This window comes from Sebastes umbrosus, chromosome 3, assembly GCF_015220745.1.
Source record: "Sebastes umbrosus isolate fSebUmb1 chromosome 3, fSebUmb1.pri, whole genome shotgun sequence".
Classification (NCBI taxonomy): domain Eukaryota; kingdom Metazoa; phylum Chordata; class Actinopteri; order Perciformes; family Sebastidae; genus Sebastes; species Sebastes umbrosus.
Window position 1 is genome coordinate 1,086,275 of NC_051271.1, and position 25,770 is coordinate 1,112,044.

The window sequence follows — 25,770 nt, forward strand, 5'->3', positions numbered from 1 at the left end:
GGTTTTAAATGTTAACATTCTAAATGTATCCCAGTTTATTTCCTGTTGCAATGTATGTAAATAACATCAGCTGACAGGAAGTAAACATGGACCCAAGCTGTTGCCTAGTAACACAATTCCGTTGCAATTCCATTGAAATGCACTAAAACGGAGCGTTTCAGTCAGAGGGTGAATACAGGTATATTCAGGCAGACAGTACGAGGAAAATGAAGGGTTACTTGAACATTACAGCATGTAAACATGTTCTAGTAGAAACACAAAATACAAGTATGAACCTGAAGATGAGCTGATATGGGACCTTTAAAACTACTAGAGCCTCTGACAGACAGTCACGTCGGGTCTCAGAGGGTTAAATATATCCATTGACGGCCTTATTTATGATATAAAGACTTTGTTTGTGAGCTTCATATTAATGTGGATTCACTTCATTACTCCACTCTGATCCGAACGTTCTACTATCATGGATGTTAGGTTAAATTAAATAACAGTCTTTAGCTAAATGACCACATAAAGTTTTGGGGTGTTTTTTTTTCCCTCGACAGCAGCGATCCACTCTTTACAGGACGCTGACGGACTGGAACCAGACGACATGGTTCTCCGTTGTTCCGCCGTATGATATCTGCTCCTCAGTGAGGAAGTAAAGGAAACACGTCGTCCCGTCTCTACCTCAGCCGGGCGGAGAAGCAGCGCATGTACTCCGTCATCCAGCGGTCGTCCACCACCGTCAGCTGCGACCGCCTCGTCTTCTCCAGGTCGGCCGACCGAGCCCGCCGGCGGTCCGGGTTGGAGCTCCGCTTGTCGGACTCCCGCCGGGTCTGAACGCAGGCATCGGACGTGTTGCTCTGAGAGGAGAAACCAGAGAGAGAGAGAGAGAGAGAGAGAGAGAGAGAGAGAGAGGATTCGTTTCTGAAAGCAACACCGGTGTTTCATTATTAATGTGTGCAGAGTTTCTGGTGACACGGCTTCACTTCTCCGGTGTCCCGTGGACGAGGTCGAGCTGCTCTGAAACTCTCTCCTGGCTTCCTGAGAACACTTTACATCCTGGTTCTTTGCATTTCAAACTACTGCAGCGCTGGCGCCCCATATAACGGGGCAGATGAGCTGGTGTGGCACTTTAAAAAGGGAGGTTGAAAAACCAGGATGATGAGCAGGACTAGTGCAAAAAAAGTGGCATTTATTAACAAAACGTTCAGTGAAACAAACGGCACAAATAAAACCCGGGAAGTTCAATAAAACTACATTTAAAGTGAATCAAAAGAAGCAAACAACAGAAAGCTGTTAACTTCCTGCAGTGAGCTACACATCACAAGGACATTTAAAGGGACTGAATGTACCTTTTTACACATATAAACCTTTTTTTAATATTACTTCATAGCCAACGTGTGAACAGGTTTTAACCAAAAACGTTTCCTCTCTCAGCCTGTAGACGGATTGTAATGTGCAGGATGCGGGACGGTTTTCTAACCTTTAACTAATAAATGTAAAGTTTTTACAAAAGTTTTTACTCGGTGAGACAAACACTCACGTCATTTGGTGTCCTCCGGACCTCCGTCCGTCTCTCGGTCCAGTCCAGTCGGCTGGACGGTCTCCGGTTCTCCTTCTCCTTGGTGCTGACCGGAGGTTGGCTCTTCGCTCTCGGCGGTTTGCGTGCCGCGGCCGGTTTGTCGCCGTGGTAACCGTCCGCTTGTCCCGGCTCAGACCGAGGGGTGCGGCGGCGGTGACGTCGTTTCGGTACCGGGTTTACGGGCTCCCCGTCAGAAGACGTCGTGTCAGCAGGACCGTCGTCTGTCGCCGTGTCCTCTGAGGGTCCGCCATTGTTTAGAGCTGCCGTCACCGAACCGCCGCTGGCTTCGTTCACACCGTTTTCTGTAACTGCTGGTTCAGACACAGAGAACGCTGCAGGTTAGAGACACAGAGAACGCTGCAGGTTAGAGTCACAGAGAACGCTTCAGGTTAGAGACACAGAGAACGCTGCAGGTTAGAGACACAGAGAACGCTGCAGGTTAGAGACACAGAGAACGCTTCAGGTTAGAGTCACAGAGAACGCTGCAGGTTAGAGACACAGAGAACGCTACAGGTTAGAGACACAGAGAACGCTGCAGGTTAGAGACACAGAGAACGCTTCAGGTTAGAGTCACAGAGAACGCTGCAGGTTAGAGTCACAGAGAACGCTTCAGGTTAGAGACACAGAGAACGCTACAGGTTAGAGACACAGAGAACGCTGCAGGTTAGAGACACAGAGAACGCTTCAGGTTAGAGACACAGAGAACGCTACAGGTTAGAGACACAGAGAACGCTGCAGGTTAGAGACACAGAGAACGCTACAGGTTAGAGTCACAGAGAACGCTGCAGGTTAGAGACACAGAGAACGCTGCAGGTTAGAGTCACAGAGAACGCTTCAGGTTAGAGACACAGAGAACGCTGCAGGTTAGAGACACAGAGAACGCTGCAGGTTAGAGACACAGAGAACGCTGCAGGTTAGAGACACAGAGAACGCTGCAGGTTAAAGACACAGAGAACGCTGCAGGTTAGAGACAGAGAACGCTGCAGGTTAGAGTCACAGAGAACGCTGCAGGTTAGAGACACAGAGAACGCTGCAGGTTAGAGACACAGAGAACGCTTCAGGTTAGAGACACAGAGAACGCTACAGGTTAGAGACACAGAGAACGCTGCAGGTTAGAGACACAGAGAACGCTGCAGGTTAAAGACACAGAGAACGCTGCAGGTTAAAGACACAGAGAACGCTGCAGGTTAGAGACACAGAGAACGCTGCAGGTTAGAGACACAGAGAACGCTGCAGGTTAAAGACACAGAGAACGCTGCAGGTTAAAGACACAGAGAACGCTGCAGGTTAGAGTCACAGAGAACGCTGCAGGTTAGAGACACAGAGAACGCTGCAGGTTAGAGTCACAGAGAACGCTGCAGGTTAAAGACACAGAGAACGCTGCAGGTTAGAGACACAGAGAACGCTGCAGGTTAGAGTCACAGAGAACGCTGCAGGTTAAAGACACAGAGAACGCTGCAGGTTAGAGACAGAGAACGTTGACATGCTGATAATGATCTGATTGAAAGAAGATTACAATCTAGTGTTTTTATTCCCCTGACAGAGCGTACTGTGACAGGATATGATAATATGTTGATTTCCAGATGAATATGTTGTTAAGTATTCTGTATCTGGAGCTTTTATACCGGACACTCTCCTGTCTGAAATGCATGCCATGGAAATGAGACACAATAGGTCTTTTATATCTGAACAGGAGGAAAGCGTCCCGTCTGATCACTGAACCTTCAGTCCAAATATTTTTAGCATCGGCGTCCCCCGAGGTTAAACCGGCGTCCGGCCTCCGTTAGATTATCCCAAAATATTCCTGGAAGCAAGACAGGAAACCTTCTCTCCAACTAAAGTACAGCCGATCGTATGAATCCCTGTTTTCTCAAATAAATCCCAAACCAGGGTGTTATTAGAGTCCTCAAACTGCAACCTGATCGACCCTCTGAGACACACAATACACCCGCTTTGTAACATTTTGGATTAAAGCTGCAGCAGGCAGTATATATTTTTGGCATCATTGGAGTTAAATCCCATAATAACCTTTCAGCATATTATAATCCAAGCGTTCTGAGAGAAAACTAGACTTCTGCTCCTCCTCATGGCTCTGTCTTCAGGCAGGAGAGCGTTCCTATTGGCTGTGCTCCGGTCATGTGACCGGTACTTGGCGTTCCTTCACCAGATTTTCACAATGTGGTCCATATTTGAAGTTCCTAATGCCGGGATCAGACTCCAGGATATTTTGGTCTTTGACGATGGTCACCATGTCAGATCTAACGATCACAGCGCCATAAACTCTTGCAGTGTTTTGGTGGGTGACCGGCAAGACAACACGTATGACCACGACCGATCGAGGCACGTCGTATTCCACGATCATGCGCGAGTTCAGACGTCATCGGGGAGGCGGTTGAAGCAACTGTCAATCATGGCGACAGAAGCGTTGTGTGTGATGCTGGCGGTCTTGTGTTGCGAAAAGAAAAAGAAAAGAAAGAAAAAAGGGTTGTGGATGTTCTCCTGGGTGGCACAGAGAGGACGGAACGGGCTGTCCATACTTCAGTCAGTTTGGTTGTCCCACCTGACGACAGCAAATTCGCCATCACTCCTCCTTTTCGCCATGTTTGTTCATTATCAAGTGACCTGACTGAGACTGCGTGCTGGAGAGAGCACCTGATTGGTCAACGCAAAGGAACACGTCGTTGGAGATGTCCCACTAGACGTGTCGAGACGAAAAATTCTGACAGGCTAGACTTTCCTCTGGGTGTCGTGGGGCGTCCCAGACGTGGCGTCGGTTGTCGTGTACTATGACACACTACACGAGATAAGAGGATCGAGTTTCACACATGACTCGTTTATCGTTCCCGATCCCCTACGACGGCCGTGTCGGGCTACAATTGGGCTGATATCGTGGAGTCTGAACCGGGCATAAGTTAAATAGTTTCAGAGCTCTGCTCCGGAAACGAAACGGACGGACGGACGGACGGACACGCAGAGCGCTACATACCCCGTCTACGTTGTCGCGGGGTTATAAAGACTCAAATGTTCCGGGTACTTCCACCAGAGAGACGCTGGAACCAGCGTTATAATATTTGGTATTGTTGCTTGATAATTGATTTAATCAGTTAATCAGTTAATCAGTCAGTATTGATACCGGTCTCCTCACCTGCAGTCGGTGCAGCGTCTACAACCACGTCTCCAGTCTGTCCGTCCTCAGAAGGAGGTTTTGGTCCGGGACTGGACAACAGCTGCTTCACCTCAGAGGACGGCGGCGGCGGTGGCGGGAGGGACAGAGGGGCGATTTTGTTCCTGTTCAGCCTCGGCGTGGACCAGCCGCTGGAGTCGGAGCCGTTGTCCCAGCCCTCCCAGAACCAGGGCTTGTGAGAATGCTCCATCACCCGCCGGGTCAGACGGTACTTCAGAGAGTCCTCGTAACATTTGGAAAACGTCTCCCATTTGGGATCCCTGAACTTCTTCATGTACTCCGTCCGTATCTTCTTGGTCACCATGGTTCTGGTCTGGTTCTGGTCTGGTTCTGGTCTGGGTCTTCACACTGTGGAGAGCAGATCAATGAAACATTGACATTCACTAAATTAAATGGAAACAAGAGCTGCGAGCAGAACTCAACAGGATCGTCCCGTAAAACCTGACGGGCAACGGAGTCCGTTTATTATCAGCAGACCAGAGGAGGCCAGACGGCTGCACCATCATCACATCTACTAGAGCTTCCAGAGAATTATCACTGACAGTTATGAGTACCGTTAAATTAGTGACTTCAACTAAAGATTGTTTTCATTATAGATTAATCTGCTGAGTATTTTCTCCATTAATCGATTGATTTGTTTACTTTATAAAACTTCTGAAAATAGTAAGAAATGCCGTCACAATGAGCCAGAGTAATAATAATAATAATAATAATAATAATAATAATAATAATAATAATAATAATAATAATAATAGTGCTTTACAATAAAAAATTATAATAATATCAGAGATAATCCAAAGTGACAACGTTTGCTTCGTCCAACCAACAGCACAAACCTCAAAGTATTTAAAATACATTTAAATAAATAAAAGAGAAAGAAATAAAATCTCACAGTTGAGAACCATGAAATGTTTTTGGCATTTTAGCTTAAAAAAATAACTCAAATGATTATTATTAATTTTCTAATTGATAGATTAACTAATTATTTCAGCTGTTCTTGTATAAACAGTTACATTTATACCAAAGCATCATATTTTATTATGAGCTCTTCATATGTCAAATGAATGTCTTAATCTGTAAAGTAACTAAAGCTGTCAGATAAATGTAGTGAAGTAAAACATTGAATATTTCCCTCCGAGATGTAGTGAAGTAGAAGTACAAGGTGGCATGAAAAGAAATACCATTGTACAGTACAAGTACCTGTTCAAGAACTCGAGTAAATGTACTTAGTTACTTTACAACACTGCTGATCATATTCTACCAAATCAATTCATTTGTAGGTTTCTGAGAGGATCTACCTGCAGCCCATAGACATAGATATATACATAGACGTGTTTCTGCCAGGTGTGGTCTACCTTTAAGCCCCGCCCCCCCTCCCTGCCCAACAGATTACCCTCAGAGGAGGATTGAGGTTTATTATAGTATTACTACTGACGGTACTACAACTGCTAGTACTCTAATACTACAGCACCAATAACAGGAGTCCTCCCGCCTACACACACATTTTATTTTATTCTATTTAATTATCTAAATATCTGTTATCTTTAGTGACAATAAACTATATTCATTATTCATTTTATCTGAGCTGACCTACATCTGATCCGAGGACGAAACCGGGACAACGTTCAGTGTCAAACACAAATTATTGATCATTTATTGGTGTATTTTTCCCTGTAACTGAAACACTCTTATTTTGAAGGCTTTAATTTCCACAGTCACACCCATAAACATCCGGTTATAACATCCGGTTATAACATCCAGCTATAACATCCGGTTATAACATCCGGTTATAACATCCGGTTATAACATCCAGCTATAACATCCGGTTATAACATCCGGTTATAACATCCGGTTATAACATCCAGCTATAACATCCGGTTATAACATCCGGTTATAACGTCAGATTATAACGTCACATTATAACATCCAGCTATAACATCCGGTTATAACGTCAGATTATAACGTCACATTATAACATCCGGTTATAACATCCGGTTATAACGTCACATTAATCCTTTAAAACAACAATACAGCCGGTTTTATATCCTGAGATTAAAACACGTCATTCAGTAAATATGAGTTCTAAATATCGTGTGAGAGATAGAGCCTCATCTCAGCCGGTACCGTTACCAGCTGACGGCTCCGGTAAGCCCCGGTAGGACCGGTAGGACCGGTACACGGTGAGCTGAGGAGGTTTAACGGGTTTAACGGGTTTAACCGTATACCGGTCGGAGATCAGTCTACTCACCCAGACCTGGTCCTGGTTCTGGTTCTGGTTCTGGTTCCTGGAGGTTCCGATCTGTCCCTTCAGTCCCGCGGTGAGACGCCTCTCTGCTCTCCGACTGACAGCTAACAAACACCAAGCAGAGCCGAGGAGCCGAGAGGAGCCGAGAGGAGCCGAGCTGAGCCGAGCAGAGCCGAAGAGCCGAGCAGAGCCGAGGAGCCGAGAGGAGCCGAGCTGAGCCGAGCAGAGCCGAAGAGCCGAGCAGAGCCGAGGAGCCGAGAGGAGCCGAGCTGAGCCGAGCAGAGCCGAACAGCCGAGCAGAGCCGAGCAGAGCCGAGGAGCCGAGAAGAGCCGAGCAGAGCCGAACAGAGCCAAGGAGAGCCGAGAGGAGCCGAGCAGAGCCGAACAGAGCCAAGGAGAGCCGAGCCGAGGAGCCGAGCAGAGCCGAGAGGAGCCGAGCCGAGCTGAGCCGAGCTGAGGAGCCGAGGAGAGCTACAACCTAGCTGACGTAGAGCAAACAGCTTCCTGCACTGAGGCAGGAAAAGCCAACACTAGGATCAGATCTAAATCATGTTCATGGAGAGACCTTCGTCTGGTCAGCTAACATTACTGCCAAGCAGCTGAAATATAGAGTGATGTTGTGGTTTTAGCTGATGTGTGTCGCCTCACTGTGTTGAGCTCGTTAAGGTCTATTTAGAGCGAGCAAGCGCGAGCCCGAAGCTGACTTTCGTTGATTTCACGGCCACAGGTGTCGCTGTTAACAAGCATTTCTGAAAGTTACAAATAGTCCCTTTAAATTGTTCATATTTTATATGTCTGTCTACTTTTAGTTTTTTTGTGTTTTTTACTGTGTTGTGTCTTGATTTCTTTGTTTTTACTGATGCTTCTTGTTCCTGCTGTACACTGCAAATTATGTCCCCACTTTGGGACTAATAAAGGAATATCTTATCTTATAATGTGACCTTTTTTCATGACATTTTTTTGACTCTTTTCAACATACTATACTGTGACTTATTGGTTCTGTTTTGTTGACATGCTATAATATGGCTTGTGAAATAACTCAGTGTGGTAGATAGCAGGTTAGAATAAAGGAGGTTGTAAATTCAATCCTTAGCTGACACAGTGAGTTTTGAGGGCGAACTTCAAATGAAGAAGTCAAATACAAAATGAAACTCATCATCAGTGTAGCTCAGTGTGGTAGATAACTGGTTTGAGTACTGGAGGTTGTGAGTTCGATCTTTATGTGACACAGTCTGTTTTCAGGTCTAACTTCTAATGATGAAGTCAATATACCAAGAGAACAGTCCTCAGTGTGTGTGGCATTGACGGCTTGGTTGCTAAGTTCCCGGTTCTGGCTGCGGCAGAGCGGGGTTCCATCCCCACCCTCACATCGATGCCCGGTGCCCGACAGTGGAGTGAGTCCAGCGTCTCCTCCCAGGGTTTACCAGAGATAACACTGGGGGGTTATGAAACAGAAATTGCAACAAATTTTACTGTGAAATTGGGTTAGGGTTCTCCCAGCCGTTAGGGTAGGGGTAGGGGTAGGGGTTGGGGTTCTCTCCAGCTTTGAGGAACGGGAAGGTTTTCTGGACTGAAGGTGCTGTGGTGCGCCAGCGTCCATCGTCCATCGTCCATGCTGCTGAGGAGATGTTGAAGGACATAGAGGCAAATATATTACAAAAATAAATATATCATTATATTACATTAAAGGGGTTATATAGGTTAGGGTTATATATTATACAGGTTAGGGTTATATATTATATAGGTTAGGGTTATATATTATACAGGTTAGGGTTAGGGTTATATATTATACAGGCTAGGGTTAGGTTTATATATTATATAGGTTAGGGTTATATATTATACAGGTTAGGGTTAGGGTTATACATGCTAGGGTTATATATTATACAGGATAGGGTATATATTTATTTATTATATTTATTATATTTATTTATTTATTATATATTCAAGAATTTTATACACCTGGTCCAATCAATTAGATTGCTACGTTTTAACCCTAACCTCTAACCTTTAATCCCCTAACCAAATACGTGGTAAAATTTGTTCTAATTTCTGTTGCATCCAGTTGTATCTGTTGTTAACACCAGGCATCGATGTGAGGATGGGGATGGAACCCCGCTCTGCTGCAGCCAGAACCGGGAACTTAGCAACCAGGCCACTAATGCCACACGCACTGAGGACTGTTCTCTTGGTGTATTTGACTTCGTCATTAGAAGTTAGACCTGAAAACAGACTGTGTCGCATAAGGATCGAACTCACAACCTCCAGTATTCCAACCAGTTATCTACCACACTGAGCTAAAGCTGGGGAACGATAGTCTGGATGGGCGGGGGAAGAAGGTGGAAAAAGGGGGAGAAAGAGGGGAGAGGAAAAGAGGAGGAAAAGAAAGAAAAAGAGAGAAAGAGAGAGAAAGAGAGAAGAAAACACAATTCTGTAGCTCTTATTTTCACCCACATGGTGTTTTGAAGTCTTTATACACCATAGTATTTTTGTTAAAGAATAAAAACATTATTTTTTGTGCTTTTCGGGGGGAACAATACATGTCCACTTGAGAGGCAGTTCGAATCTCGTCTCCGGCAGGGTCGAAGTTTATAATATGCAGTAAAAAATAGTTTGTGTTGCTCGTGTAAACTTGAATTGACTCAAGATATAATTTTAATGCAAGACTTGTGCACTGCAACTAATACATTAATATTGAAAATCGTTCAGGTTTCCTTATACAGTCATATAACTGGTAGATTACTACAGATAAGAAATATACAAAACATTATCATCATCCATGATGATGTTTTGCATTATTATTATTGCATACATCCTCCTTATGACTGATTAATGAACTGTTAGGCAAGATAGGTCAAAATGTTAGTAGAATAAATCATAATGTACTAGAGAATAGTTGAGCAATATTGGGATGGACTTGCTGTGTGTAATTAGTTAAAAAAATAACCATAGGAATACACATGAATTGAGACAGTAATGATATTAAAGCTTTAACTTTATTGTCTTTGGGCCTGGAACACGTGAAACAACAAGAAGAAATAATTTGAAGAAGATAATACTATTCTTAATGTTTGTCATTGGGTCTGATTCCCTGCAACATCAGACAGAATGATTTACAGCACACAGATTCACCAGAAACTCCTTCAGCTCAGACTCCAGCGGGGCCTCCGGCAGTGACCAGCCCACTGTAGATTGCTGGGCCCTCTGTCAACGTCCAGCAGGTTTTGCCACAGGGCCACAATTGTGCTTCCCTTATAAAGAAACATGAAAAGAACAACAGAGACTGAATATTTATTCACACAACAGGCTTATGTGAGTAATTAATGAAATGAAAACAACAACATTGTCTTATTCTTTTTGGACGAAGCATGGTATTCCAAATTACAGATATTACTAACCTGCTGGTTGCTGAGAGTCATGGAGGTCTATGTCCTCAGTTCTACCAGGTGCTCTGCAAGGCTGTCAACCCGATCCATACCTGGCATACAATGCCCGTCCCCTAAACATACAATTTGTCATCAGTAAGCAAATAAACAGGATAAACTGCTGTGAAATTACACTACATGTAACATATAATGTCTTAATGTCCGTATGCTGTCTGTTGTATGTTAAATAGATTCGACCCAACTGTTACTATTGCTTTATTGTGAGGTTTATGTAAACATTACTTACCAACTGTATTTCTGCCACCTGAGACACCAGGTGAGGATTCAGACTGGACTGCAGGCTGAGCTTCTGGGGCAGAGGATGCAGGATGACTGACAGCCTGGAGAAGTCTAAACAGACATTGAAATAAAACTTATATGTAGAAACAATTTCACACATATGATAATTATGTTTCTTTTACCTTGAAGAACCTTGCAAACTACAGTCATGTTTATATAACTTTAGTATGAACATTTAATATAACGTTTATGATCATATAATCATGAATCATGAACATTAATATAACACAGCAGTTATCTGACAGTTACCTGTCTGAGCTAAAAACAGTGATTGTGATAGTAAACTTTGTTTCACAACGTTAAGAAGCTAAACAGTAGCAGTCATACTGTATATGTATATATAGCTTTAGTATTAACATAACGTTTATGATCATATAATCATTAATATAACACCACAGTTATCTCACCTGTCTGAGCTAAAAGAAGTGACTGTGGTAGTGGTAGTTTAACAACGCTGAGGAGCTCAAACAGTAGGAGTAACGTTACCTCTATGTAACTGTAACTGTAACTGTAACGTAGCCTCAGCATACTAATTAGAGCTCTAATTAGAGCTCTGAACAGATGATAAAGTGATTGGTAACTTATTCACCAAGTCTAGCTAACATAATTAAAGCCAGGCTAGCTTAGACAGAGTAACATTACAAACCCATTCATTGATTTCACAGCGACTCTTAATCAGCCCACATTAAAAAACGCCAGAAAGCTAAAACACGTTTAATCCGTATTGTCTAAGAGAATCCAATATCAATGTTACGTAATGTTAATAATGACATTTACCTGTCTTTAACTGAATATAATGTTAATAATGACATTTACCTGTCTTTAACTGAATATAATGTTAATAATGACATTTACCTGTCTTTAACTGAATATAATGTTAATAATGACATTTACCTGTCTTTACCTGAATATAATGTTAATAATGACATTTACCTGTCTTTAACTGAATATAATGTTAATAATGACATTTACCTGTCTTTACCTGAATATAATGTTAATAATGACATTTACCTGTCTTTAACTGAATATAATGTTAATAATGACATTTACCTGTCTTTACCTGAATATAATGTTAATAATGACATTTACCTGTCTTTAACTGAATATAATGTTAATAATGATATTTACCTGTCTTTACCTGAATATAATGTTAATAATGACATTTACCTGTCTTTAACTGAATATAATGTTAATAATGATATTTACCTGTCTTTACCTGAATATAATGTTAATAATGACATTTACCTGTCTTTACCTGAATAGGCAGTGAATAGTTCAAAAGTCCCTCCTCCGCATCGCGTCCGCTGGGACGGCTGTGATTGGCTATTCAAAAATGGATGACGATTCGTTACCTGAAAATGGAATCCACAGCTCCGATTGGCTGTATCCGCGGTGAAAATGGATGACGTCGGCAGTGAAAATGGAAAGCTGCCACATGATTTGTCGAGAGAAAATGGAAATCCTGGAAGCTGATTCGTCGGCAGACCCACTCTATCCCTCTCCCGCTGCCGCAAAACCAGATTTTGTTGTGTTTCTTTTTGTATTTGACTTCTGCATTTGAAGTTCGCCCTCAAAACTCACTGTGTCACATAAGGATTGAACAATCAACCTATTCTATTCTAACCTGCTATCTACCACACTGAGCTATTTCACAAGTCATATTTAGAATGTCAAATGAAAACAACAAAAAAGTCCCAAAAAGTCATGTAGAAAAAAGAGGAGTAATAGTATAGCATGTAAAAAAAAATCATATGTTGAAAAAGAAGTCGTATGTTGAAAAAAGTTAGAAAAAAGTCATAGTATAGCTAAGACTTTTTCAAAACATTTTTTGACATACTAAATACTACATATACTATGACTTTTTTTCATGAAAGTCTCTAAAATGAGTCGCACGGCTAAAAAAACGTACAGTGTACGCCCGGCTTTATCCAACTGACTGTAATGAGGCTGAAGGAAAGAGGGAGAAGGGTGGTAACAACATTCCTTGACCCGTTAACTTATGGTGACATGTATATATTATGGCGAGCGTGAGATATTTTGTTAAATGAAGGTCATGTATCCCTTTTTTTAAATATCGGCATACCTGTAGACACGGCCTAAGAGTGTTACTAAGAACATACCGTCTCATCAGGCCAACGAACACGAGAAGGAGGGGGAAAAGAAAAGATAGAGCATAACTACTATTTAGTTTTTTTATTGAATAAGAAGAAATAATAAAGTACAAAATCTGAATACATGGTGGTGAAAGTACAAACAAATACAGAACAAAAACATGTTAGTTGTGTGATTATATGTATAAAAAGACAGTAATGTAATGACTGTAATGAGCAAGAGTTCTGATGATTGGTATCTGAACCAGTTGTGATGGGACTGGTAAAAAAAAAAGGGAAGAAGAAGAGCGTGGTGGAGATATAATATACAGAAATGCACATTGTAATCAGTAAAACAGTTGGGAACTACAACTAGATCAGCAAACACATGTTCCCCTCCGACAGCAAAGCAGCTAAATAATCTGTTATCATATAGAAATCTTCCAGCTTTTCCAGGTCACAGTTTAAACTTTGAGCTCTGCCTCTCTGTGATCCCATCATGCACTCTGATTTAAAGTTAACAGGGAGTCGGTGTCTTTACAGTGAAATTACTTTCATACCAACGCTTTATCAAATGCAACGCCTCCTGTGATCATCAGAGTTTGTTGACGGTGCTGTACAATGCAGCTGGATCCTCTCCAGTGTCCTGACCTCTGGTTCTGAGAACAAAAACAAGTGATTCTGAAGATACAGGATAAAATAATATCATTCTCATCAGATCCCAACAGTGATAATATGAATGTAGAAGCTATGAATGTATTTGGTACCACGTGATGTGTCATTTTAATCTGGTAGAGAGGCTGATGTTCCTGTGTGAGGAGCTGCTCACCTCAGGGCAGTACTGGCACCGTTGAACCTGACAGCAGCGTACTCAACGACTTCCTGTCGCTCCGTGAGTCTGAGGTGCTGAGCTGGTCTGATGTTGGAGTAGAGAGGATCTGTCTGCTCGTTGGAGAACTGGACGCTGGCATACTGAAGGTCACCCTGCTCCTCCAGCTGTCCCTGATCAGCCCTCTTTTTTCTAGTTAGGATAATTAAATAAATAAATAAATGATTGAATGTTTTAGTTCTGACAAACTGACTTTTGATGATTTAACCAACAACGGTTCAGTGAAACAGAACTGCTCACCTGATCCACAGGAAGACAGAGAGGGATATGACAGCCAGGAGAACAACAGGGATTGTTCCAGCAGCTGCTAATGCTCCTGATGAATAGTGATCTAAAGAAAACACAGACAGTTAATTAGGGTGTTACAGCATGTTTGGACCCAATCGATAATCGATTAATCGTGATTAAATATTTGAATGGACTGACAGCCCTAATGGGAGACAGGGTTGGTGTGATGAGTATGTCAGAGCTTTTCTCATAATGAGAGCAGCTCTCTCTTCACCACAAGTACATCCAAAGGCCGGCATTACTCATCAGTTTTAGGCCCACTGGTGTCCAAGGTCTAATGAAGCTAAAAGGACAATGTCATCTGCAAACAGGAGAAACGCCACCTAACATCCCAATAAATGTGAACCTTGATATTCTGTTCTCAAGTAGCCGAGAAGACACTGAAGGCCACAGAGGACGTGACTGACATGAGCCAAACAATACAGACACAACTCTCGCTCTGAGATTGCTGAACCTCAAACTGGAACAAAACCCCCCACAGAAACATAAGGGAACACTTTCTTCAACCTATGAAAAAACTATGACCACCGTTCCACATCCAAAATGAAAACTGGACTGTTCTTCCTGGATCTGAGGTTCATCTCTAGTTCTCTTTCTTGGATCTTGGTATCAACTTTTCCAGGGAAGTCTGACTCCCAGATAACTGGAACACACACCTCCTATCCAGATGATGCGACTGTGAGATTAAGAAGCTTATCAAAGTGCTTCTTCTCCCTAATAACAATATTAAGGTCAACAATTTATTCACTGAAAACAGGAATGCAACACTAACCTGCTACAATAATCAGATGTAAGGTGGAGTTATGACGTCCTCTGTTGTTCTGGGCTTCACAGTAATAATCCCCACTGTGTTCAGCTCTGAAGTCAGTGATGGTGAAGATCTGTCCTGATGCTTCTGGTGAGTCTTCATTCTCCTTGTACCAGGTGTATCTAGCTGCTGGGTTAGCATCACTGCTACAGGTCAGATTCACTGAACTGCCCTCCACTATCTCACCAGAGGGACTCACTGACACTGAGGGACGCTTTGGAGCATCTGGAAGAGATGAAATAAATTAACAAAAATGAGGATCTTTGGTGCTGAGTCATAGTTGTACTCAGTGAACTACAGCAGCAGACTGTGAAAAAGGTGTCATTAGTTGCATGAAGCTTTTTAAATTAGCTGTGTTTTACTCACATTTCACATCAATAAAGATGTATTTAGATTTTGTCCTCTTCCTCAGCCTGTTCTCAGCTGTACAGTAATACTGTCCAGAGTCAGAGGACCGGATGGAGCTGAAGACGAGCTGTGGTTCTTTACTGACAAGACGAAGACCTTGATATCCATCCTCCTTGCACCAGGTGTATTTAGCTACTGGGTTAGCATCACTGCTACAGGTCAGAGTCACTGAACTGCCCTCCACTATCTCACCAGAGGGACTCACTGACACTGAGGGACGCTTTGGAGGATCTGGAGGAGATGAAATAAATGAAAGAAAATGAGGATCTTTGGTGCTGAGTCATAGTTGTGTGTGTGGAGCATCTGAATCCTGAAAGGAGATTTTGTGACTGAACTGTGGCAGAGCTGAAGAAAGCAGGTATGATTAGTAAAGTTGTTTACTGAACTTCACACTTTTAAAGTTGTTTAAAATGTGTTGTAAATACTGGGCTGATCAGCAATGTAATATCAATAACTACATAGACCCAACTCTGCTTATCGATAGTCAATCAAGACCATCACTCCACACAAGCTAAGAAATCCATAGACTTCATATCTCCTTTATGTTTTGACATGTAATAATATTTTCCCAGTTAATTTCTGGTACTGGAGACAGGGTCGGTAACAGGACAGAAACCTGAGGTGGTTATCTGGATTACTGATGTTTGAATCCTCTGAACATCTGTGCAGATGTGGGAGCCAGCTGTAAATAAAACTGCCTTTTCATCATCTACTGTAGCTGCTCAGTGAACTACAGCAGCAGACTGTGAAAAAGGTGTCATTAGTTGCATGAAGCTTTTTAAATTAGCTGTGTTTTACTCACATTTCACTGTAATAGAGATGTATGCTGACCATGTGTACCTCAGCTTGTTCTCAGCTAAGCAGTAATACCGTCCAGAGTCAGAGGACTGGATGGGGCTGAAGACAAGCTGTGGTTCTTTACTGACAAGATGAAGGTCTTGATTTCCATCCTTGTACCAGGTGTATCTAGCTGCTGGATTAGCATCACTGCTACAGGTCAGAGTCACTGAACCGCCCTCCACTATCTCACCAGAGGGACTCACCGACACTGAGGGACGCTTTGGAGCATCTGGAGGATGTATTACAGTTTTTCTCAATTGTTTACACACAAATACTGGTACTTGACACACAATGACCACAACATGTAACTCATGCACCAACCAAGATGAGTTTTAATGGAACATAATTTAAATGGACAATAGTTCATACAAACACCAAGTGGGTGGTGGAACTTGATCTCCTCCTGTACTACCAACTACATGGCGTCCTGTTACCTTGGATACTAGTTTTCCTGATGCAGTGGAGTAAACACACACTGAAGGACAGTGGTCATCTGTTCTCATTCTCATTTATGAAGCTTCCTTCATAATTTTCATATATTTATATATATATATTATCCAATTCTGATTCCAATCAATCACCAAACACCACTGAGTTACATGCAGTTAAGGTTCAGTACAAACAAGCCTCCACCAGATGGTGTTATATCAGTGGAAGACTGGAAGTAAACTCACACACTGAAGGAGAGGGGAAGGCCTCAGATCCTCTTACAGCACAAGAAAAGATGTCTGCAAGATTATGGTAGCCTGAATAAGAAGCAGACGTTTGTCCCCTAATTTTCTGTCCATTCTTGTACCAGACATAGTTGACAGGATGACGACAGCTGCTCTGACACTTCAGCTCTGTCCTGCTATTAGATTCGTGAATATCTGATCTGCTCACCTTCACCTGGAGATCTGAATATGTGAGTAAGAAACAGAAGTCTTCATTTCAGACTGAACTGTCAACATATAACCAAACAGATTCAAGTAACCTTCATGAGATGTTGAACACTTGGCACTAAATGAATAAATATTCAGAAGGAAATGTTACCTGTGACAGACAGAGAGACTCCAGGTGAACCAAAATAACTCCCACCTGGTTGGTTTGTTATGAACCTGAACTTGTACTCAGCTGAGTCGCTCTCTCTCAGGTCTGTGATTCTCAGAGAGCAGTCGTTGTTTTCACAGCGATGCTGCACACGACGTGAATACGCCCGGTCCGTTTTCAGATCCACATAATCTTTAGTAAACCAGAATGTTTTCTGAACTCTAGTATCATAGTCATTTATTCTGGATGGGTATGTGTAGCTGCAGCGTATGTTCACTGTTGATCCTTTTAAGGCACAGATCTCAGTAGAAGTGTAAGTCACTCCCCAGCCATCATCCTGACCCTGTATCACTGTAACACAGAGCACATCAGGAATCACAATCAGAAGTTAGTTAACAGTCAGTTTATAAGACAAAGTGGATCATATATCTCAGATTGTTAAACATGGCAACGTCATGTCTGACCTGGTCACCCTTGAGAAGGGTGTTCCGCAAGGATCGGTCTTGGAACCTTTGCTTTTCCTAGTTTATGTTAATAACATCTGTGAGAAGCTCAGATTCTGTAAGTACCATCTCTATGCAGATGACACAGTCATGTACTCCTGTGCCCCCACTGCAGACACAGCATTTTCTAATCTGCAGACTGACTTTAACACCCTGCAACATGCTCTGTTGGATCTGAAATTGTTTTTAAACTCAACCAAAACTAAAACTACGATTTTCTCTCCTGGGCAAACAGAAGTTCTAAACTTTTCTATTAACACTCTAGATGGTGTCTCTATTCAGTCTGTTGACAATTACAAATACTTGGGAAATTAGATGGACAAAAGTCTAAATTTTAAACGCCATATTGACCATCTAGCAAAGAAATTAAAATTCACACTGGGTTTTCTGTTCAGGCTAAAGTCCTGTTGTTCCACGGCATCAAGAAAACGCTTAGTTGCCGGCCTTTTCTTGACTCAGATTGACTTTGGTGATACTATTGACAGGTTTGCCTCACCGTCCACTTTGTCCAAACCTGACCCCCTGTATCACTCAGCTCTGAGGTATGTCACTAATTCTAAAAGATGTCAACAAAGAGCCTGAAAAATGCATCTTATAGACATTTTACACACTTTTCTGGGATAAAGCAGAAGTGCAGTAGCACATAAAATATATAACTCTTATTAAATTTAATCAATTACTTTGACATTATTTCCAGAGGGAACACAGGCATAGAGGAGTCCAAAAACAACTTTACTCAGTTATAACCAGTCAGTACAAAGGAAGAGTGGAAGATGTATATTAATATACATAAATAATGAATGATGAGGGATTATATTAATTATTAGAGAGTCTGAGCTTCTCTTGGTTAGTTGCCTCTCTGTGGTCGGGTTGCTCAAGTGAGAAAACTAAGAATAAAAGCAGAACACTGAGGTGTAGGAAACTGTTTAGAGCAGCTATGATATGAAGACCAGATAAAAGTGGATGACTGCTATCAGCACAGAGCACGGAAACATCACACTGAGGTCAGAGAGAGCAGAAGGAACTAGCAGGGTTTGGTGCAGATGTGTGATGAATAAAGAGAAGTTAAGTGATGACTTCACTGTGAGACCAATATCCCTCCACAAAACTAATAAAAAGTGATAAAAGTAGCTGCAGGTAGAAACTAATCCTCGGCCACATATGAGTTGTGTATTTTTATTATATGTATTTGTTATTATTATTAATTTTGGTGTGTGACCCAGACTAACATGGTGAGGGCTGGTGGTTCTTTTTTTTATTTCCTGTTACAGACGCTTTACCGCGTTCTGCATTTGGTGACCTGAATTTGACAGAAAACACAATATAAAGATTTTAAAAAAATATGCATATATATATATACATATATATATATGTATATATATATATGTATATATACACACACATCTGGGGAGTTTCCACGACTGTACACAAAATATATTTAGTTTAACATTTAGTATAAAACTTCAGGGAAGTTTTCCTTTCACACAACTCTGATCTACTTCTTTCCACCTGTGACCTTCAGCCTTCTTTTCCAAGTCCCACATTTGCCCAGATTCCCCTCTTTGAATGTGATGAATGGAACTGTAGATGTACAGTACCTGACACAGAGAGAAGGAAGACAGCTAATCCACTCGCTGCTGCAGTGAAACTCATAGCTGCTCCTCTCGTCTCTCTGTGGGTGAGACAATAAAACATGTACGCAGATAAAATAATGTACACAGGAGGTATACAGCATCAGTCACATCAATAAACTAATACTAAAATATATATAATAATAATAATATAAAATAAACTGCTTCTACTTACATTGAAGAAGAACGTCGTCTTTAAAGATGTCTTTCCTCGGTTGTGAATAAGCAGAAGACAGATATCAGGCTGCTTCCTCTTTTGATTATTAATATGCACGATGAGCTAAATACCAGGAAATACACACATTGATTAGCATATATATATATATATATATATATATGCTAATCAACACACACACATATATATATATATATATATATATATGTAAAACAACACAACTTTTGTATGTTTTACAGACTTTAAACTTACGAGCATCACTTCAAGTGATGAATCAAACCAATTGTTAAAGCTTTAATTAACCAAATATTAAAGATAATAAGTTAAACTTACTAATTTAATAAGTTCAACTGATTATGACCAGAGGATGATATCAGTGTGACCTGAAAGATAATCTTTTATTCCATAACCAACTCTGTTTAATCATCTATTAACAGGATTAATAACGCTCATTAAAAACACTGTAAATGAAAAATACCCATTAATATGTTTTAGGAAGAGTGTTGCCAAACACTGACCTATCAGACCAAACAGAAGTCAGAGGGACGATAACAAAGATACGGTTTCATTCTCTTGACTATCAATATCAGGATGTCAGAGTTGATCTGCTGTCAGTAAACTCTTTATGGACATCTAGTGGCAGCAGAGTGGAATTAACACTAGATCTGAGAATGCAGGTTCTCAGAGGAGGAAGAAGTACTCACATATTTTACTTCAGTAAAACTAACAATACCACAGTGTGAGAAAATATGAGCATCAAAATATACTCAAAGGGCCAAAAGTTAACGTATTAATTTCACAGACTGGCCTGTTTCATAATCATATATATTATATTATTGGATTATAATTAGTAATGCATGAATGTGTACATTAATATTGCAGCTGGTAAAAGTTGGGTTGATTTTAATTACTTTACAGTAATATATATACTGCTGTGTACATGTTGCTTTACCTTTAATAATATATCATAATTTAAAGGTCCCATATTGTAAAAAGTGAGATTTTCATGTCTTTTATATTATAAAGCAGCTTTAAGTGCTTTATAAATACTGTTAAATTATCAAAACGCTCAATATACGGAGAAACACACAGAAATTGTGCATTTGAAACAAGCCGTTAGGATTTCTGTCCATTTGTGATGTCACAAATATACAATATTTACACGGTTTTAAACGTAAACATTCTAAATGTGTCCCGGTTTATTTTCTGTTGCACTGTATGTGAATAACATCAGCTGACAGGAAGTAAACATGGACCCAAACTGTTGCATAGCAACGCAATTCTGTTGCAATTCCTTTGAAATGCACCAAAACGGAGCGTTTCAGTCAGAGGGTGAATACAGGTATATTCAGGCAGACAGTATGAGGAAAATAAAGGTTTTTATTTTAACATTACAGCATGTAAACATGTTCTAGTAGAAACACAAAATACAAGTATGAACCTGAAGATGAGCACGATATGGGACCTTTAATAGCTGGTGAATAAAATGATATTCTGAAAAATGAACAGAAAAGCTGAAATCTAAATGTTTCGGTCCACTAATGTTTCCAACTACAGAGTTGTCCAACAGCTGCTTCACTTGTTGTAGAAGCTGGCTGTTCATTTGGATCAGACACAGGAACACTTGGAGAGTGTCACATCTAACAAAGTGTGCTACTACTGGGTTTATGTTTCATCTCAAGGTGTGTAAATCTAAACAGCACATGGAGTAAAATGTCATACTTTCACTTCACCGTCTCTGTTTTGAACAGACTTTATTGGCTCCGTCAGCCAGGACAGCTGCAAACCCAGAAGATCATCAGGACCTTTCAAATCTTACTTATTATGTACAATTTCAAAATGACATTTGCAAAACAACTTTAACCCTCAACTTGTGTAATATAACTAACTCTACAGGAAAGATAAGCTGACATAGTTTAAGCAGTAAGTTATAAGTCAGTAAGTCACACAGGACCTGACTATGAGCTGATCTAAAGAATAAATCATGTCTGACACCTCGACATGATTCAGTTCAAGCTGCCGACACCACGTTCTTCTTCTAAACGTTCTGCTACCTGCTGCTGCTACTGAAAGCTGACAAAGACTAAATGTACCCCACACACACACACACACCCACACACACACGCACACACACACACACACACCCACAGCCTCGCTCTCCACAGTGATATTTCAACGTCCTACTACTTTGTTTCCATCAGGTGAGTCCAGCCTCTGGTTCAACTGCATCTAAAGAAAATCACAGAGAACTTGTGTAAAGTGATTGTTGGAACTGGGACTATAAATCTGAAGTCAGCCTGTTTTATTGGATGCATCAGGAGGCTTTAGACTCACAAGTCTCTAAACGCTTTGCTCAACCAGAGACTGAAGACCATCTCCATGATTTCATTACTAAAACTGGGTTGAACACGTTATAGAGTTAAATATAACAAGCCAAAGTCTTCAGGGTGGGAGGGCTGTCCTCAGACAAAGAAATTCTTAGTCGACTAACACTCGTAGGATTTTGTTGACTCATGGATTAGTTGATTTAATCCACAGATCTGTAAAACTGAGTTCTCCACAAAGAATCACACAGAAGCTCCACTTTAAATCTGATGTTTAGCAGAGATGTGCTCTGGTTTCTGAGAAATAACTCATTCAGCATGAAAAAAGCATTAAAAAAGACATTTTAGTGGCCGAAGACCAAAACGAGTGATTAGTGGACTAATTGAATAAGAGGGGCGGTGACATGCAGAAGTTGTGTGCTTGTAAACTCTGTCGTAGTAGAAACACATGCACAGAGCTGTTGCTGCTACAGCTGCTCTGCTAACGTGCTAACAGACACATACAGACGATTCACTCACTGTTGCTGCTGTTCAACGTTTAAATCATAAAACTCTGTGGGAGCTTTCCTCCCGCCGGTAAACGGCTCCAGAATGTGACTCACGGTCGCAGCTTTTATTCCTTTCGTCTGTCCGGCTGCTGAGCGGTAGCTCTTCCCCTCTGCTTCATGCATTATAGCAGTGGTTCTCAACCTCTCTCATGTCAACGACCCCTAGATTGATACGCATTAGGTCACGGACCCCCATTTGATAAGATTTGACTTCAGGGACCTCCATCTGAAAAGATCTTGGTTGTTAGAGATGATTCAGACCAGAATTCTATAGTTGACAACTACAGTTGAGGAGATAACCGTAGAGGAACAGTCACTCTTATGACTCTTACTCACTTCTAGACTGAATTCATTATTGAAAATAAACTATTCCCCTTTTTCTGGGGACCCCCCGGAACTCCCTCAAGGAATTTGAGAACCACGGCATTACAGGATGACTCAGCCGCAGTCAGCGAAGAAAACCCCCTCAAAGTGTGTTGATGTTTGTGGCCAAACATATTTATCAGTTCAAAACCAACTCCGTCTTCACTATGGAGGAGAATGGGAGGAGGGCAACGTCTACGGTAAGACGCGTCCTAGACGACGTCGACCAATAACAGCGTGTTCTCCCCACGTGGCCACCCTGTACGTCCCCACGCATGTAGTTAAACGGTTGTGATTGGCCTGTCTGAAGGACATGTAGGGGACGTAGGTTTGTTAGCGGCCGTTCACGTGAGAAGGTTCTATCTGCGGTCTGGCAGGCTACACGACACGCCCACTTTACTACACGACACCCCCCCTGAGATAACGTCTGGGATTAACATACTTATTTAAACCCAGACCAGAATGTTTTCCTAAACCTAACCAAGTAGTTTCAGCACCTAAATGTTTTGGTGCCTACACCCAACCAAACCGGGACTGATGGAGGGAGTGTCATGTAGTACTGGAGACCCGCAGATAGACATACTTTGTTCTCACCGCCGTTCTACCAACACATTTTCTTTCTTTCTAAATCTCCAGAGGATCGGTAGGAGGACATCTCCGATCAGACTAGGAGGTCTAACCTGATTGGACTTCACACCAGGTCTTCCTGCTCCTCTCTGTCTTCTGTCTGTGCTGCAGCGTCTGAGATGTTCTCATACGCAGGACAAGAGTCTAACTGATGGGGAGAGACGACAACATGACGCTCAATGGACTTCATTCATGAAACCTGCATATATTAACATTTGATCATCATGTTTTAATGTAAAGAATTTGATGAAATTGTGTTATGGCCAAATGCATTACTGGTTTCTACTCAGCAAGTTGTATTTTAAACTTAAATTCACTTCACACCTTCACTTTCTAGATCATTCATGAGCCAAGTTATTATAAATAGTTCTGTCAATAGCACGTCTCTCTCTCTCTCTCTCTCTCTCTCTCTCTCTCTCTCTCTCTCTCTCTCTCTTTCTCTCTCTCTCTTTCTCTCTCTCTCTCTCACTCTCTCTCTCACTCTCTCTCTCTCACCTCTATCTCTTCAGGTTCATGTGGTTCAGTGGTGGAGCTCAGAGTTATCTTCTTCCTGGATTGAGTCCAACAACAACAACAAACACAGAATGTGACATCATGAAATTCATGACACTAAAACTAAAGGAAGTTAGAGAAAGAAAAGAAAAGAGCGGTGACTGAACTGATGGATTTTTATTGTTGTACCTCGTCCACAGACTCAGGAGAAGCAGAGGAATCAGCATCAAGACCACCAGAGTCGACCTGATGATATTCATCATCATTGTTGGATCCCCTAGAAAGAGACACAGATATGTGATTCACCTCACTGGTATTAGACTGATACATCACTTTACCAGGTGATAGTGTCTGTTAGTCAGTCAGTCAGTGTCATCAACCTCTGACATGATGGAGGTTCCTCCCTGAACACAGCTACAGAAAAACAGTGTGTAAATGCAGACAGAGAGTTTGATCTTCTCTGCACCAGTTATGGGTTGTTGCATATTAACATGTGAATCAGTTCTAGTGCAGTAAACAGGTGAATGTGGAGAACTAACCTGCAACAGTCAGATGTAAGGTGGAGTTATGACGTCCTCTGTTGTTCTGGGCTTCACAGTAATAATTCCTAATGTGTTCAGCTCTGAAGTCAGTGATGGTGAAGATCTGTCCTGATGCTTCTGGTGAGTCTTCATTCTCCTTGTACCAGGTGTAGTTAGCTGCTGGGTTAGCATCACTGCTACAGGTCAGATTCACTGAACTGCCCTCCACTATCTCACCAGAGGGACTCACTGACACTGAGGGATGCTTTGGACCATCTGGAGGAGATTTAAAGAGACTCATATCATTCACATCAGATGATGATGTAGCATATCCTTTAGATGGAATCTTTTTTGAGCTATTGTTCTCTGTCTGACCATGGCTAGCAGTAAAATCACATCACTTCTCTGATGATTGTCAGTTAGAGTTCTGTACCAAAGAAATAACATGTGAACCAGGTACACTGTGGCTAAATGGCACATGTCCCTTACTGCCGGGTCACCAGGACACCAGATTAGCTTGTTTTGTACTCACACTGGACATCTACTGATAGAGACGTGGAGTTGATCTCTCCATGTTGATTGTCAGACTTGCAGTAATAGATCCCTCTGTCCTCAGAGCTGATGGAGGTGAAATGATAGATGCCTTCTGGTCCCTGAAGCAGTGTTTGGTTCTCCTTGTACCAGGTGTAGTCAGCTGCTGGGTTAGCATCACTGCTACAGGTCAGATTCACTGAACTGCCCTCCACTATCTCACCAGAGGGACTCACTGACACTGAGGGAAGCTTTGGAGCATCTGGAAGATGTATTAGCAAATTATTATGAATAGTATTTAAATAAGAAGCGATGTGGCAGCATCTGAAACTGGATGTCTGATGGTTCTGATGGTTTAGAGGCAAATCTGGTGCCCAATAGTGAACAACACTACTTTAATATGTATTGCTTAAAGGTTTCACTCACACTTCACGTCAACAGACATGTATCCAGATGTCCTCCCAAGTTCATTCTCAGCTAAACAGTAATACTTTCCAGAGTCAGAGGACTGGATGGAGCTGAAGATGAGCTGTGGTTCTTCACGGAGAGGTTTGAAGTTTCCATTCTCCTTGTACCAGGTGTAGTCAGCTGCTGGGTTAGCATCACTGCTACAGGTCAGAGTCACTGAACTGCCCTCCACTATCTCACCAGAGGAACTCACTGACACTGAGGGAAGCTTTGGAGGATCTGGAGAACAGTAAATAGATATTTATATTAGCATGCATGATACAGACAGACTTTTGCATAATAAGCCTTGTTAAGCATGTGACTTCTTCAACACTGGTTATATATAAATTGAAGTGAAGACATGAGTCTTACACGATACATGGCATGTTGTATGTTTGCTTGTTGCATGGTTGTGTAGAGAAAGACAGATTTCATTAACTTTTGCACAAACATTAAGCACTTCCATATCATGAGAAATAAGATATATTTGCTTATTACACTTACATCACTTTCATTTAGTTTTGATCGCAAAGAAATCATA

General features: G+C 41.6%; 4 protein-coding genes across 7 annotated transcripts in view; all 4 read right to left on the reverse strand.

The window, feature by feature from the left end:
- The window catches only part of LOC119484981 (NACHT, LRR and PYD domains-containing protein 12-like), a 956,516-nt gene that overhangs the window by 421,524 nt on the left and 509,222 nt on the right, over nucleotides 1-25,770 (reverse strand). The window lies entirely within an intron of this gene.
- ccsapa (centriole, cilia and spindle-associated protein a) lies at nucleotides 234-7,171 on the reverse strand. 2 transcript variants are annotated; one of them, XM_037764298.1, is made up of 4 exons: nucleotides 6,997-7,171; nucleotides 4,710-5,096; nucleotides 1,526-1,872; nucleotides 234-842 (listed from the first exon to the last, which is right to left on the reverse strand). In XM_037764298.1, the coding sequence occupies exons 2-4, from the start codon at nucleotides 5,050-5,052 to the stop codon at nucleotides 663-665; spliced, it is 870 nt and encodes a 289-aa protein (XP_037620226.1). In that variant the 5' UTR covers nucleotides 5,053-5,096; nucleotides 6,997-7,171; the 3' UTR covers nucleotides 234-662. The 2 variants fall into 2 exon arrangements, with proteins under 2 accessions (XP_037620226.1, XP_037620225.1); XM_037764297.1 differs by having other exon boundaries at nucleotides 1,526-1,875; nucleotides 6,997-7,166.
- On the reverse strand, nucleotides 12,948-19,446 carry LOC119485007 (B-cell receptor CD22-like). Of its 3 annotated transcripts, XM_037764247.1 has the most exons (11): nucleotides 19,377-19,446; nucleotides 19,169-19,242; nucleotides 17,071-17,418; nucleotides 16,713-16,934; nucleotides 16,001-16,267; nucleotides 15,157-15,429; nucleotides 14,755-15,015; nucleotides 13,935-14,025; nucleotides 13,635-13,826; nucleotides 13,389-13,464; nucleotides 12,948-13,340 (listed from the first exon to the last, which is right to left on the reverse strand). In XM_037764247.1, the coding sequence occupies exons 2-10, from the start codon at nucleotides 19,221-19,223 to the stop codon at nucleotides 13,401-13,403; spliced, it is 1,773 nt and encodes a 590-aa protein (XP_037620175.1). In that variant the 5' UTR covers nucleotides 19,224-19,242; nucleotides 19,377-19,446; the 3' UTR covers nucleotides 12,948-13,340; nucleotides 13,389-13,400. The 3 variants fall into 3 exon arrangements, with proteins under 3 accessions (XP_037620175.1, XP_037620174.1, XP_037620176.1); XM_037764246.1 differs by having other exon boundaries at nucleotides 12,948-13,464; XM_037764248.1 differs by lacking the exon at nucleotides 15,157-15,429 and having other exon boundaries at nucleotides 12,948-13,464.
- On the reverse strand, nucleotides 20,748-25,305 carry LOC119485028 (B-cell receptor CD22-like). Its single transcript, XM_037764303.1, has 7 exons — nucleotides 25,209-25,305; nucleotides 24,784-25,044; nucleotides 24,270-24,527; nucleotides 23,920-24,007; nucleotides 23,734-23,788; nucleotides 23,292-23,386; nucleotides 20,748-21,605 (listed from the first exon to the last, which is right to left on the reverse strand). The coding sequence occupies exons 1-6, from the start codon at nucleotides 25,225-25,227 to the stop codon at nucleotides 23,303-23,305; spliced, it is 765 nt and encodes a 254-aa protein (XP_037620231.1). The 5' UTR covers nucleotides 25,228-25,305; the 3' UTR covers nucleotides 20,748-21,605; nucleotides 23,292-23,302.

Bases quoted from the DNA above. Each gene is read 5' to 3' on its own strand.
- ccsapa (XM_037764297.1), bottom strand. From the start codon at position 5,052: ATGGTGACCAAGAAGATACGGACGGAGTACATGAAGAAGTTCAGGGAT. The intron at 1,876-4,709 runs GTGAGGAGACCG...TGTCTGAACCAG, and splicing joins AGACGCTGCACCGACTGCAG to CAGTTACAGAAAACGGTGTG. The intron at 843-1,525 runs GTGAGTGTTTGT...TTCTCCTCTCAG, and splicing joins TCCGGAGGACACCAAATGAC to AGCAACACGTCCGATGCCTG.
- LOC119485007 (XM_037764247.1), bottom strand. From the start codon at position 19,223: ATGAGTTTCACTGCAGCAGCGAGTGGATTAGCTGTCTTCCTTCTCTCT. The intron at 14,026-14,754 runs GTTAGTGTTGCA...TGTTTTCTTTAG, and splicing joins ACATCTGATTATTGTAGCAG to ATCACTATTCATCAGGAGCA. The intron at 13,465-13,634 runs GTGAGCAGCTCC...TTTTGTTCTCAG, and splicing joins GGTGCCAGTACTGCCCTGAG to AACCAGAGGTCAGGACACTG.
- LOC119485028 (XM_037764303.1), bottom strand. The intron at 24,008-24,269 runs GTTAGTTCTCCA...GTCTCTTTCTAG, and splicing joins CTTACATCTGACTGTTGCAG to GGGATCCAACAATGATGATG. The intron at 23,789-23,919 runs GTACAACAATAA...GACTCAATCCAG, and splicing joins CTCCTGAGTCTGTGGACGAG to GAAGAAGATAACTCTGAGCT.